Raw genomic sequence first — 15,048 nt, 5'->3', positions numbered from 1 at the left:
ACGTCCCCTGCTTCCCATATGGTGCACACCATGGCTTTGAGCTCTCCTACCATAACTTATCCCTTTAAATTAAACCTTTTAAATCAATTACTCTAGGGCCCTTCTTTCCTGATCTTCGTTACATAGAACATACAAACTATAAACCACAAAACCTCAGACATATTGTGGTAGCTGCTTGGCCGCCTGTAAACCCTGGCAGCAAGATGGTGGCATCTTCTGCGGCCCCTTCTGACTTTTAGCCCTGCGCCCCTGTGTCTGCCCCTGTCCTCCCAAAGGTAGCTCCCTTTGAGGCTGAATATGGACTCCTGGCATCCTCCTCCTTCTGGCCCTCTCTTCCTCCTCAGAGGCAGTGCCCCCATTGCCAGGGTAAGGGAAGGCTGCCTGAAACCTGCAAGGCCCCAAGAATGATGTTTACTCCACAGTCCTTACTTGAAACCTGTTATTTGTATTCAAGCAGCTCTGAAGAGATTTGAAGTTCTCCTGTTCACACAAGCAAGTAGCAGTAAGTTTAAAAAGTGAGTGACTAACAATTGGAATTCGCGAGCCCACTCACCCTTCTCATCCCGCCCGTAGATGAGGTTTGTAAAAATATGGCCTACCCACCTGCCCGTTGTGCCCGTGCGACGTGCTGAAAATTGCCCGGGCTCCGAAAAATCTCGGTGTATTAATGGCTCAAGGGCCTTAAGTGGCCCGTTAACTGTTAATTAATGATGGGTGCGCATTGGAGCTCATAGCGCGCGCGCGTGGTGACATTGGGACACACGCCAAAGTCATCGAGCGTCATTTTATGTATCGGCTTGTCGGGCCCGCGCCCCCCCTCCCCCCCCCCACACACACACACCGACCTCAAAATTCTGGCCGCTGAGTTTTTCCAGCATTTTCTGTTTTTGTTTCAAAGTTGTGCTTCCAATGTACAGAGTCCCAGTCAGACTCCATCTGGAGTACTTTGTTCTGTTCTGGGCCCGGACCTCAGGATGCATATACTGCTCTTGAAGAGGGTGTCACACAGATTCAACAGAATGATACTGAGGCTAAAAGGGGTTAAATTAAGAGAACAGGTTGCATAAACGTGGTTTGTTTTTCCTTGAGTATAGAAAATCAAAGTGCTTAAAATGTTAACATGACTTAACAAGGTCGATAGAGAGAAACTATTTTCTCTAGTGGGCAAAACAAGAATGAAGGAACATAATCTTTAAATTAGAACTAGATCATTCAGGAACAAAATCAGGAAGCATTTTTTTATGCAAAGAGAAACAGAAATCTGAAATTCTCTCTTGCAAAAGGCTGTAGATGCGGAAAAATTATTGGAGCTTTCAAGACTGAGAGCAACAAATTAAGGTGAAGGGTATCAAGGAATATGGAGCAAAGACAGGTAAGTAAAGTTGAGGTGCAGATCAGCCATGTTCTGATTGATTGGCAGAGCAGGCTCCTGTTTCTATGTTCCTACATCATGTTGTCCGCTATCAGTAATAAATGTGTTAATACACTTGTTTGAAATTGAAATTTTAAATTTGTTCTCAGGATATGGTTGAGGCTCTGAGGACCACATTTATTGCCCATCCTGAGCTGCCTTGGGAAGCTGTTGATAATCTTTCTGGCAATTATTTTCCAGGCCTCTTCCGAAGGCATTTAATGAGGCGTAAGTAGGTCAGACAGGACAGGGTTCCTTTCCCTGAAGGACATCATTGGTTTTTACAACAATCAAGAACTTTTCTTGGGAATTTAACTGTTGCCAGCCCACAAATGAGAAGATTTTAATTAAAATTTTACTCGTTACAGGCATGGAATGGGGAGATTTGAACTCACGACCTCTACGTTGCAGATCTAGAACCATAATAAATGCACCACTGTACTTCTGAGCATTATTTTAATGGATGGGTTAAACCAGAAGATTGGCACCTTCAATAAACTAACAGATAGAGGAATGTTATACAAAACCACCAACTCGTTTGTTGATAATAACACATAGCATAATTTCAATCTAGAAATCCTCAGCAGAGGAGGACTGCACTCCCCTCTGGCATCTGGGCTATGCCTGAACTGAGATCCATCACTACAAAGGAGCAGTGCTCAAACAATTAATCCCCAACATAGCTAGATCAGAGTAAATTATGTGAGGTCCCAGGTTAAAAAAAGCAAAGGGGGGTATCGGGGTAATTCCCGGATTTGGAGTGATCAGGATTGGAGAGAAGAGAGGATATAATCCATGCTAAAAAGATTCGAGGCAGTTGAGAAAGGACGCGTAATGAAAGAAAGACTTGCATTTATATTAAATAAAAACAGAAAGTGCTGGAAAAACTCAGCAGGTCTGACAGCGTCTGTGGAGAGAGAGACAGAGTTAACATTTTCAGTCCATATGACTCTTCTTCAGAGCTCTGAGGAACAGTCTTATGGACTCGAAACATTAACTCTGTTTCTTTCTCCACAGATGCTGTCAGACCTGCTGAGTTGTTCCAGCATTTTCTGTTTTTATTTCAGATTTCCAGCATCGGCAGTATTTTGCTTTTATCTTGCATTTATATTGCCTCTTTCACAACCGCGGGACATCCCAAAATGCTTTACAGATAATAAAATACCTTTGAAGTAGGCTGACTTTGTAATTTAGAAAATGAGACAGCCAATATGAGCACAATAAGATCTCACAAACAGGAATATGATACTGACAGATAATCTGATTTTTAGTGATGTTGATCGAGGGTTAACTATTAGCCAGGATGCTCCATGCTCTTCTTCCAATAATGTCAGTCTTTTATGTCCACCGGAGAGGGCAAATGGGGCCTCGGTTTAATGCTCACCTGAAGGACGGCACCTCTGACAGTGCAACACTCCCTCCGTTCTATACTGGATGTGTCAGCCTAGATTATATGCTCAGGTCTCGAGGGGGACTTGCCAAAATTGGCAATGACAGTAACAACAAAAGCATTGCCCCACTCACTTGGTTTCTGCTGGATTCAAACCCTGAGGGAAAAGGTTGATTGGGATGAATTCCTACAGGCCCTCCACGCATTCATCCATGACAACTTTGGCAGAGGCACAACACGGCAGATGTGCAGTAGAGACCCCATCCCAGCCCTTTCAGATATTCACGGCCAGCATTTCAACATGGCCAATTCCACACCTCCTCCCCTGGACCCTTGCAAAGGGAGCATAACCTCTCTGAGGGGTGTCACTGGGAGGCACAAACTCAATACTAAGACTTCATAAACTCCAATAACCGCAGGACATTCCGATCCGGTACAATTAGTATTCATGGGAACTCAGCCAGAAACCACTTGTAAAATATGTAAGTCAGTCATTGCAGTGTGTCTGGAATCCAGCACAATGGCAATTGAACATAGCTCATTCAGCGACACAACATCTTCAAACAATGGAGCAAAGAAATCAGTCTTAAAGCTGAAAATTATTTTCTGAAATTGTTTTTGCTGATGACAAACTGAGAATATAAGGTTTGCCTAAAGACAAATCTAAAAGATAAAATATGGCATCTCAACTGACATATGGGAGCACAATGCTTGCAACAGGAAAATGTGGTAAAAGATGATTCACAACTGTGCAAGAAAGCTTGAAGCAAGTCCTTTTGCACCAGCTGAACAAAAAGAACCCAAAGGAAATCAATGAAATATCAGCCCTTGGATCAACCTGACATCTGATGTCCTATGAATGGAAAAACATTCCTCATGGAAATCAGACTTTGAGATCATAAAGACATACTGTATTAAATTGGTGATGAATTACAGGTAGTCATCATCGAAGATGGACTAAACATCATCATTATCATCACAGAGAACGGCAAGGTGTTGTTTGGTCCTTTAAATCAGACAAGTTTCAGGTTCCATTAACAACTAGTGCCAACTTGGTTGATGTCAGTCAAGGTGGAGAGAGGAGGATGAAGGGCCTGTTTCTGGTCACCATTGAGTAAGCTTTGGTGGAAGCACACGTGCAACATATGGATACAGATTGTGGTTTGATAATGACGGTCACCATGGTCAAATAGCAAATGCTCAGTGTAAGGATGACCATGGGGAGTCAGGAGGGTGGAATCATATGGAGGTGGCTGCATTCACACTGTGTGAATCGAAAGTACCTGCAGTCAAACCACTAGCCATGGCACCTTGGAGCTGTTGGTCAGCTAAAGGATGCGCGGTGGCATGAGAGAAGAAAAGGACAAAGGGAGAGTCAAAAATAACTCTCTGGGATTGAGGGGCACCGAGTGAGGCATCAAGAAACCGGAAGCATTTCTTACGCGCTGTCAGAGGCGAGTGCTGAGAATTGGACTATTCCACACAGATGTGACAGTGAGAGTCGGACTTGGGAAGATTGAAGTCGTCGCTAATTGTCACCGCCAGGGCTCCCTTTGGCCACGTCACCTGCTTCAGGGACAGAGTTTCTATAAACAGGGCACTGAAAATTGGAAGGCACATGGAACTGCTCCAAATTGGAGGCCAACCTTGGTTAACATCTAGTCATATCAGATTGGAAACAATTCAATGGAACTCTCTGACACTTATGAAGCTGTACAGCACAGTAATGGCCGATGACGCTTCTCACTACCAGTGTCTAAGTGGAACTGCCTGTTTGTGTGATTGAAAGGCACAGTTGCTACCTCGGGCGGAACTTTACAGCCCTGTCACAGCGGAGCCGGGGCCATAGAATGGAATAGAAACCTGGGAGAGTGTAATAATCTGTACTGTCAACTATTTAAACCACAGGGATCCACAGACAAAAAAAGGCAAAAGCCAGAACCCTGAGGTACCAGGAAAAGAATTTAATAATGATTCAGTCTGGGCCGTGACAGGAGTTTGATTTCACTGTCCTTGCCCATGGCATGCCACTTGGCGCACTGTGAGAGCAGATCAGAAAATCACTGCCGCACTGCAGCAAATCGATTCTATAGAGTATATACACCCTCTGTATCCAGTTCTCTGCAGCCTAATGTTAGTCTGCAATGCTGAATAAAAGTGAAACAACAAAAAATTACAGGAACAGAAGGGGGCCAATAGGGTAGATTTTCCTTACTAATAATTGTCAAATTTTCTGCCAGTGGCGTAGTGAGTAAATAGTCTGGTATTAAGTATGATCGGAGGTCTCAGATCTGGTCCCTGGCCTGTACTAAGTTAGTTTACCTCACAGAGTGCACCAAGTTGAAATGTAACAATGGTCTCAGGTTCAGGAGAGGAAAAGAATGTAAAGTTCCTACTTCTGACAGTCATCCTATGATTCCTGTCGGAAACCAGGCACTGCTGCACCTCAGGGGAGAATGGGACTGACCCTGACAGTGACGGCCTTCTTGGCCAAACAGCCAGCCAACACTCACACTCTGTATACGGGACACTGCATGCCGTGAATCAGGTGTGACGACCCCTATGCCAGAAACCCCAACAATATGCTTGGTGCACAGACCTTTGTACAAAACAATAACATTGACCACCAGCGCCCCACCCCATAGCCCAGGAATAGTCAACACCTTTAGAAGAGGGATATGTAATGAGTTTGCTAAACTGCAGGTCTCTGTTTTTGCCACTGCTCTTGCACTCTCGCAGGCAGCCTGTCAGCAGCTATTCAACTCCCATTCCAGATGCAGGTCCTATGGACCATGAATCTCTTTACAATCTTAAGGCACCCGAGGATTTGAGTGTGAGGCCAAGAATGTGCTGATCTGCTGCAGGCTGTGGTCTGGTGCCCACCTGTAGCATTGAAAGCATCTTTTCATCAGTCAAACGCATCCAGAATGTTCATCTCCTGAAGCTCCTCAATTACAGGGATCAGCTAATTTCATGCTTCATCTCTTCCCAGTCCAAATATTTACTGAGACCAGATGCCGGGGGTGGTAGGAGCAAGTGGATTTGTCCACTCCTGCACTGAGAGTAGGCGAGTATACTCAATAGTCAGGAGCAATCAGACAGCCACTCAGTTATGAGGCTGATCGGAAGATTCCACAAGACTTTGCCCCTCTAGCTCCTCCTGTAACTGTCTGTCAATTATCCGTTCAGCCAGCCAGTGCTCCTCGGGCATGGGGCAGCATATTACGGCTCGCCCTACCCACCCCAGAGCCAAAGTTGGCGTGGAGCCGACTCGCTGGATGCCAGCCCGCCCCACTGCCATAACGCACTGTGAGTGGGCTAAATAGGAAGCCAGTGGGACTTCCGCCCTCACTGGGGAGGAAGTTCCCCCTTGGGAGTTGCCAGTCAATCCGCACAAAGAACGCTTAGTGGGCACTGCTGGAACTGCAAGCAGAACCAAGAAGAAGGCCAATCGATCTCGGAGTCGAGTAAGTCCAGGGTCTTGTCAAGGAGGACTTGGACAGTTTAGGGAGGGGGGGTCGGGGTCAAGGGAGGTTAGGGTAGTGTGTTTTATAGAGCAGACAGGTAGAAAGAAAGTGGGGGGAACTATGTTAGGTGGGCTGCCCCCTGATGTGCAAAGGGCACATCCTGAAGGTGGTACCCCCCCTTGTTTCCTGCCTGCCCACTCCCACCCGACTACCCACGTTAATCGTGTTATGGCTTGGACAGAATATTATCGGGGCCAATTGGCTTGTTAACAAGCTCGATTGACCCTTGATTACTTATTTAAATATGGTGGGTGGGCTGCCGATTTCAGCACCTGCCCATCCCCCGTATAATGGGGCCCAGCTCCTGGGTGGGTGGGAAGGTGGTGAGGTTGGCACCCCCCCTATTTTACATGGCCCCCTCCGCCAAAAACATGCCTGGGGGCGCGTAAAATCCAGCCCCATCTCTCCATCCTGGCTTCAACCTTGCACAAAAGGCCTCTTGCCAAGCGGGGTGCAACCCATCACTTTCTGAAGTTAGGCCATTCTCCTAACTGAGAGCCAATATCCTCTGAATTGAAACCAGCAGCACACCCTCAGTAGCTGCACTATGAATGTCAGTCTGGAGTTTGTGCTCAAGTCTCTGGAGCAGAAAGTTTAACACACGACCTTCTGACTCAGAGGCGAGAGTGCCAGCAAATGAGCCATCTGTCAACTACAACAACCACTTGTACTTATATAGCACTTTCAACACTCTAAAGAGGCAATTATCAGACAAAATTTGACACTGAGTTACATAAGGTGATATCAGGACAGGTGGTCAAAAGTTTGGTCAATGAAATAGGTTTTACGGAACTTCTGAAAGGGTGAAAGAGAAGTGGAGAGGTTTGGGGAGGGAATTCCAGAGCTTAGAGTGTTGACAGCTAAAAGTATGGCCAGCAGTGGGGAAGTGAAGGAAACTGGCAATGTACATAAGACCGGAATCAGTGGAACACAGATATATTGGGGAGTTTTAGGGCTGAAGAAGGTTACAGAGTCAGGAAGGATATTAAGCATGGAGGAGGAAACAAATTATAAAATCAAGGGTGATGAGGACTAGACATGGAGAATGAGCTATACATTTAAATCTAAGCAAAGGCAGAAAGACTATGCTGCATTGCTGTGCCCCATCAGCAAATGACATTTGAAAGCTCACAGGAATCACAGTGGTCCTTCCTTGAAAAGACACAATTAGTCTTGAGGCAGGTTTATTATTTCAATGCCTAAACCCTTCGGCCCCTGTTTCTGCTTAAATAAGCATCTGCAAATGAAGTCTTTAAGTTTCATTACACCGTGATTATTTTTCTTTCTTAAGAAATATCATTAGATGCAGACAGACTCCCCCCACGCACCAACCCCCATTGGTGAGATTGCATCGCATCCAAATGGACTATTAAGAGTAACTGAAGCTAACCACAGCGCAAGTTCCGGGCCAACTTGGCAAACTGCATGCCTACTTCAATAACTAATTCCCTCAATACTGCGATACAGATCCTTTTCAGCTGGGTTGGCTGTGTGAGGGGATGACCAGAGCCATCACACGCACACCAGCATCAGACCAGGATCAAGATACACACACCAGCTTCACACCAGGATCTATACACATACACACCAGCTACAGACCAGGATCAATATACACACACCAGCTTCAGACCTGATCAATATACTCACACCAGCTTCAGACCTGATCAATATACACACACCAGCTTCACACTAGGATCTATACACACACACACACCAGCTACAGACCAGGATCAATACACTCACACCAGCTTCAGACCTGATCAATACACACATACCAGCTACAGACCAGGATCAATATACACACACCAGCTTCAGACCAGGATCAATATGCATACCAGCTTCAGACCAGGATCAATACACACACACCAGCTTCAGATCCGGATCTGTACACAAACACCAGCTTCAGACCTGATCAATACACACACACCAGCTTCAGACCAGGATCAATACACACACACCTGCTTCAGATCAGGATCTGTACACAAACACCAGCTTCAGACCAGGATCAATACACACACACCAGCTTCAGACCAGGATTAATATACATATACCAGCTTCAGGCCAGGATCAATACACACATCAGCTTCAGACCAGGATCAATACACACACACCAGCTTCAGGCCAGGATCAATACACACATCAGCTTCAGGCCAGGATCAATACACACACCAGCTTCAGACCAGGATCAATACACACACATCCAGCTTCAGACCAGGATCAATACACACACACACCCAGTTTCAGACCAGGATCAATACAAACACACACCAGCTTCAAAACAGGATCAATACACACACACCCAGCTTCAGAGCAGGATCTATACACACACACACACTAGCGTCAGACCAGGATCAGTACACACACCAGCTTCAGACCAGGATCAATACACACACACACACCAGCTTCAGACCAGGATCAGTACACACACCAGCTACACACCCGGATCACTACACGCACACACACACCGGCTTCATACCAGGGTCAATATACACATCAGCTTCAGACCAGGATCAATACACACACAAGCTTCAGACCAGGCTCAATACAAACACCATCTACACACACACTAGCTTCATACCCGGATTAATACACACACATAAGCTTCATACCCAGATTAATACGCACACACAAGCTTCACACCCGGATCAATACAAACACCATCTACACACACACAAGCTTCATACCCGGATCAATACACACACACAAGCTTCATACCCAGATCAATACACACACACAAGCTTCATACCCAGATCAATACACACACACAAGCTTCATACCCAGATTAATACGCACACACAAGCTTCACACCGGGATCAATATAAACACCATCTACACACACACTAGCTTCATACCTGGATCAATACACACACACAAGCTTCACACCGGGATCAATATAAATACCATTTACACACACACTAGCTTCATACCTGGATCAATACACATACACAAGCTTCATACCCAGATTAATACGCACACACAAGATTCACACCCGGATCAATACAAACACCATCTACACACACACTAGCTTCATACCCCGATTAATACACACACACAAGCTTCACACCCAGATCAGCACACACACCAGCTTCGCACTGGGATCTATACACACAGAGAGCCTTGCCAGTCACCTCTCCCTGTAGCCTGTCAGTGTGTTAGCAGCAATGAATGTTAACACATTTTTAAAAGGTAACCATTGTTCCAGGGGTTAGGGGAAGGGGAAAATAAGAATTTTTGGTCTCAGAGCTTTTTGTGTTGATGATTAGTGAGCATAGAAATGAACACTCCACCTTGGTGTGCTGGCATTTTGTTTCTATAAACTGCCAAATTCATGGGTGGCAATTCTGCAGGTAATGGAGACTAAATCCATGCACCCAAGAGGCATCTCAGAACATTACATAAAGCTTCAAAAAAGATCTATCGAAGGTAGTCCAAAGAACTACCATTCTGCCACCCCACAGCTCTCTCTATATTCCGTCACATCTCAGCTCTCTCTCCATTCCATCACCACCCCCACCGAAGGTCTCAGTCCATCCTGCCACCCTCCCCCCAAAGTCTCTCTCCATTCCGCCAGTCCCCAATCTCTCTCCATTCTGCCACCTCCAAGTCCTTCATTCTACCACCCCACTTCCCCCCCATCTCTCCACCACGCAAGATCTCTCTCCATCCTGCCAACCGTCCCCCATCCAGGTCCCTCTCCATCCTATCAGTCTTCCTAGGGGCCCAACAGTCAGAGGTGCCATCTTCTGGGTGAGGTGCCAAACCAAGGCCTCACTTGCCCTCTCAGATGGATGTAAAAGTTCCAATGGCACTCTGCCACATTGGGGCTAATTTTAATCTAAGATGCCCAGCAGGAAACAGCCAGGATTAAGACAGGCAGCTATATTATACCCTGACTGATTTTACTTACTGCTGACTTCAATGAAAATCAGGTGGGGTGTAAAAGGGGCAGCCAACCTGATTCTGTCAGTTTCCCAGGGGGGGTGGGGGGGAGACAGATTAATATTACCCACTGTAGGAAATAAAGCATGGAAAGCAGTGCTATTGGTCTCAGTTAAAATTTGTCAAATCCACGAAAAACAGATCAGAATCATCTATTTATACCTTTCATATTATAAATATGGTACATCGGACAAGTGTCACTGAACATTCCGCATCATGTTTCAAAGGAAGTAAAGAAACACTCCAGAAACATCAAAGGGGCCAGATTGTCCACAGTCTCTTACATGATTTCTGAATGATATCAACCAGTGTTTACTTAGCAGTGATTGCACTTTCCAGCCTTAAAGGGTCACACAATCAGCCAGAAAAATAGTGCACTCCCCTATTAGGGTGTAATATTTCTAAACCTATCATCACTGGCATCATATCATGCAGTAGATTTTGATCCTCAGAACCTGGGTTGAGGGAATGGAATGGCGACTCTGTACAGAAGTTACCTATACTTTTTTGGTTTCAGTGTGTCAGGAGGGTTCCATTAGATGTTGCAATCTGCTGCACCAGATTCACCCATGGGTGAAGCCATAAGTCTACTCTATGTTAAAATGTCTTAAAATTCTTCATTCAATAAAGTAGATGTTAACTTGGTGTGATTGTTTAAAATGTGTAACAGCTGCCTCTTTTACATCACTTTCAATTACTTTCATTGAGATCAATCAATTTAAAGGAAAGAATTTCTACAGCTCCTTCTTGAACTCAGGATGTCCCAGAACATTATGTAACCAATGGAGAACTATGTGAGATGTAGCCCCAATTGTAATGTAAAGTCCTACAGACTACAATGTGACAACGACCAGATAATCTGTCAGGGTGATATTTTTCAGTAATCCCAGGGCAATGCAAAGGAACTTCATGTTCTACAAGTCTTTATTTCCAATTAAGATACAAGCTTTTTTGTTTAAATTTGTGGTTTTAAATATGAGTGAGGACAATATCAAACTCAAAGTTAGGCCAAGGAGACTTGACAAATATGTGACTAAGTATTGACCAGGACACGGTGAGACTTCCCTGCTCTTCTTTGAAAATGTGTCATGGGATCTTTTATGTCCATCTGAGAGGATAGACCTTATATAAATGTCTCATGTAAAAGATGGTACCTCTGAAAATGCAGCACTGAGTGCCTGTCTAGACTTTGTGCTCTCTAGAGTGGGGCTTGAACCCAAAACCTAACCCTGAAGATGAGAGTTCTCCCTGCTAAATCACAGCTGACACCTTCGTCAAAATGTTTTTCAATAATCCCAGGGCAATGCAAAGGAACTTCATGTTCTACAAGTCTTTATTTCCAATTAAGATACAAGCTTTTTTGTTTAAATTTGCGGTTTTAAATATGAGTGAGGACAATATCAAACTCAAAGTTAGGCCAAGGAAACTTGACAAATATGTGACTGAGACAAGCCATCCCAATGGGTTTGGTTCCAATTTCTAATTTTTCAGAAAACTTAGGAGCCAGGATTACAAATGGAGCTGAGATCAACTCAACAATAGAGTTTGGCTCAACCTTGTGACTGGTTTTGATCTTGGTAGAAGTTTAGGTGGAGCTGACCCACACTGTACCTGTGCATTCGCGATTAGATTTTAGCTCAGCATTTTGGAAAGCAAGTAATCATAAAAATCTAAGCCGAGTGTAATTCAGTCATCACGAATGACAGCATCGTCTGAAACTGGGCAGAAGCATGATTAGAATCCAAAGTTAGCTTTGGCCCACATTCAAAGCTCGTTGGGCTCATTCCAGTTATATTGTTGCTATATTAAAACCTTGTGTTTTTATTCAGTCTCCATTGTATCTTCCAAACATTCCTCCTCAATCACAGCCATTTCTATCACTTACATAATTGCACTCAATACCAGAGGCAAGAGGTCAATGTTATGTCTGCCAACCCACCAGGAGTTGGCTCTCTATGTGACAGGAGAATGTGATCGGGTTTGGGAAAATCTTTCTTTCTAGTGGGTACAATTTTATTCAGCACAGCTCCTCTCATAGTGAGCAGTGATACATGGGGGTAACTTAACAATCATCACCCTCTCTCAATCACTCTTGCAAAGGGTATGTAAGGATTGTGTTTACTCTGTAATAATTCAAATTACATGTTCAGAATCAATGTCAAAATTTTAACTACTGAACTAAAAATAACAAAATAATTTAAACATGGCCAGTCATTACAAATGTGAGCAGACAAAAAGAAATACATAAAATTTTACAGCAAAGAAACAGGCCATTCAGCCCAACAGGTTTATGTTCCATAAGAGCAGCCACTGACTTTATTTCATTTCACCCTATCAGCAGATCCTTTTACTCCTTTATGAGCAAATTCCACAATCCCATTTTCCCAAATGGGAGCCACACTCATAGGGATTGTGAGTTGGAGAAATCAGGGCTACACCTTACCTCCTAGTCACATTCGTTTAGATAATATCACCAACTTTAACTTTAACACCTATGTGTTCTATTGTGCTATTGTCATTGACATCTTTTGATGATCTGCTTCTATCACTGCTTGTTTGTCCCTACAACCACACCCCCACCTCTCTCTCTCTCTCTATCTCTCCACCCCCCACACACACACCTTAAACCAGCTTATATTTCAACTCTTTCTTGGACTCAAACTCAAGTTCTGTCGAAGGGTCATGAGGACTCGAAACGTCAACTCTTTTCTTCTCCGCCGATGCTGCCAGACCTGCTGAGTTTTTCCAGGTAATTCTGTTTTTGTTTTGGATTTCCAGCATCCGCAGTTTTTTTGTTTTTATCTCTGTGTTTAATTGACTGCCACTGCTCTTCAAGAAATGCCTACCTCCTTGAAGAAGTTCTGTTCCTCTCTGCGACAAGATTTCCGTATCTCTCTGTTGTCTTGCTCACCTTCGTTGCTTTCCATTTCCCTCCTAGTCACATTCGTTTAGATAATGTCACCAACTTTAACTTTAACACCTATGTGTTCTATTGTACTATTGTCATTGACATCTTTTGATGATCTGCTTCTATCACTGCTTGTTTGTCCCTACAACCACACCCCCACCTCTCTCTCTCTCTCTATCTCTCCACCCCCCACACACACACCTTAAACCAGCTTATATTTCAACTCTTTCTTGGACTCAAACTCAAGTTCTGTCGAAGGGTCATGAGGACTTGAAACGTCAACTCTTTTCTTCTCCGCTGATGCTGCCAGACCTGCTGAGTTTTTCCAGGTAATTCTGTTTTTGTTTTGGATTTCCAGCATCCGCAGTTTTTTTGTTTCTACACCTTACCTACCTACTTATGACTCCCACTACCTGATGCGGGTGTGGATCAAACCCTATAAACATTCATTCAAAAATGGTACAGGTCACTGAAAGTAAGGGGGCCTTGAAAAGTGTACTAAAGCATACAACAGGAAGGTCAGTGGGAGGCCTACAGCACAGGATCATAAGAGGCCTACACCACAAGAATACTGGTCTACAGAAGGACGAAACAGCGAGGCACCTACGTTGTGGAAATTGTGAGACCTATAATACGGGAACAGAGTAAGGCTGTAGGATGAGGGAACTGGACAATCTTTACAACCAGTTATTATATGGTTCCTCATGTCAGAATAACTAACCTTGTGAGAAAAAGAAAACAGACATTAAGCAGGAGGGAAGGGAGAAAAGGAGAGACAGAAACAGAGGGTGGGGCCAAAATAACTTGAAAATGTCTTTCAGAAAGCTTTCAAAAACAGAAATGAAGGACGTGAGACAGGGCAGCATCAATGTGGCTGGCAGAGCACACACTAATGGTGGAGGTCTGAGAACAGGAGACAAGAGGAGATCAGCACCTGAGTGAAGGTCAACAGTGGACTGAAGGGGTACTGTGGAAATAGATGGTGTAAGCATTCCATGGTAAGGACAGGCATTTAGAGATTGATAAGGACAGTCAGCAGACCAGTGAGAACCAAGACAATGGGGGTGGTGAGTGGGTAAGAATGCTGATAGGGGGAAATTTATAGAGTATGGAGAATGGAAGTAGGGGAAACCTGTTAGGACAGCATGAGGAGCAGAGTAACATCGTGATATCAGTAGAGGAAGGGTGGGATGGAGATGGTAATATTTCAAAGGTGATCTTGATGATGGAGTGCAAAGGGATGGAGGGATTCCTGAGGTGGGTAGGGATGCTGGCACTGAAAGGTCTGCTTGTGGACAGGAGTGGGCAGCACTAACCCTGAAAGATTGCCAGAATCTGTAGATCTGCAATACTTACCAATACAGGTACGCCCATCAGTGTGAAGTCGGAAGCCTGATTTACACTCGCAGTAATGCGATTCCTGAGTATTTATGCACTTGTGCTGACAACCTCCATTATGGACTTGGCATTCATCCACATCTGCAGAGATTAGAAGGAGGAGAAAATAAGTCATTAGAACAAGGGCTGGTCATTGTATGCAATATAGAATGCCTTTAGTACTGGACAGAGCCACATTGCTAGGAGCATGTACCAGTGCCAGACGTGTACCAGTGCCAAGTCAGTCCCAGTCTTACATCTGTACTAGTCACAGATCTGCACCTGTACAGTAGCAAACCTGCAATAGTACCAGGTCTGTACCAATAGAAAACTTGCATCAGTGCTGGACCAGTAACAGTGACAAATCTGTACCAATGACAAACATGTACCAGTGCTAAATCAGTTCCAGTCCAGTCCTAATCTGTATGAATACCGGACAAGTACCAGTGGCCGTCCAGTACCAGTGCCTGAGCTATACCAGTGACAAACTTACACC

The 15,048-nt window shown here is 44.5% G+C and overlaps 1 protein-coding gene across 1 annotated transcript in view; it reads right to left on the bottom strand.

Annotated features, from left to right (window-relative positions):
• megf6a (multiple EGF-like-domains 6a) overlaps nt 1–15,048 on the bottom strand; it is a 221,628-nt gene that overhangs the window by 166,526 nt on the left and 40,054 nt on the right. Inside the window, exon 2 of the mRNA XM_041206995.1 lies at nt 14,532–14,654. Coding sequence (XP_041062929.1) covers nt 14,532–14,654 — 123 coding nt within the window. The remainder of the gene's footprint in view (nt 1–14,531; nt 14,655–15,048) is intronic.

Source organism: Carcharodon carcharias, chromosome 15, assembly GCF_017639515.1.
Source record: "Carcharodon carcharias isolate sCarCar2 chromosome 15, sCarCar2.pri, whole genome shotgun sequence".
In the NCBI taxonomy this organism is placed as follows: Eukaryota; Metazoa; Chordata; class Chondrichthyes; order Lamniformes; family Lamnidae; genus Carcharodon; species Carcharodon carcharias.
This window is presented reverse-complemented; position numbering and strand designations above follow the sequence as displayed.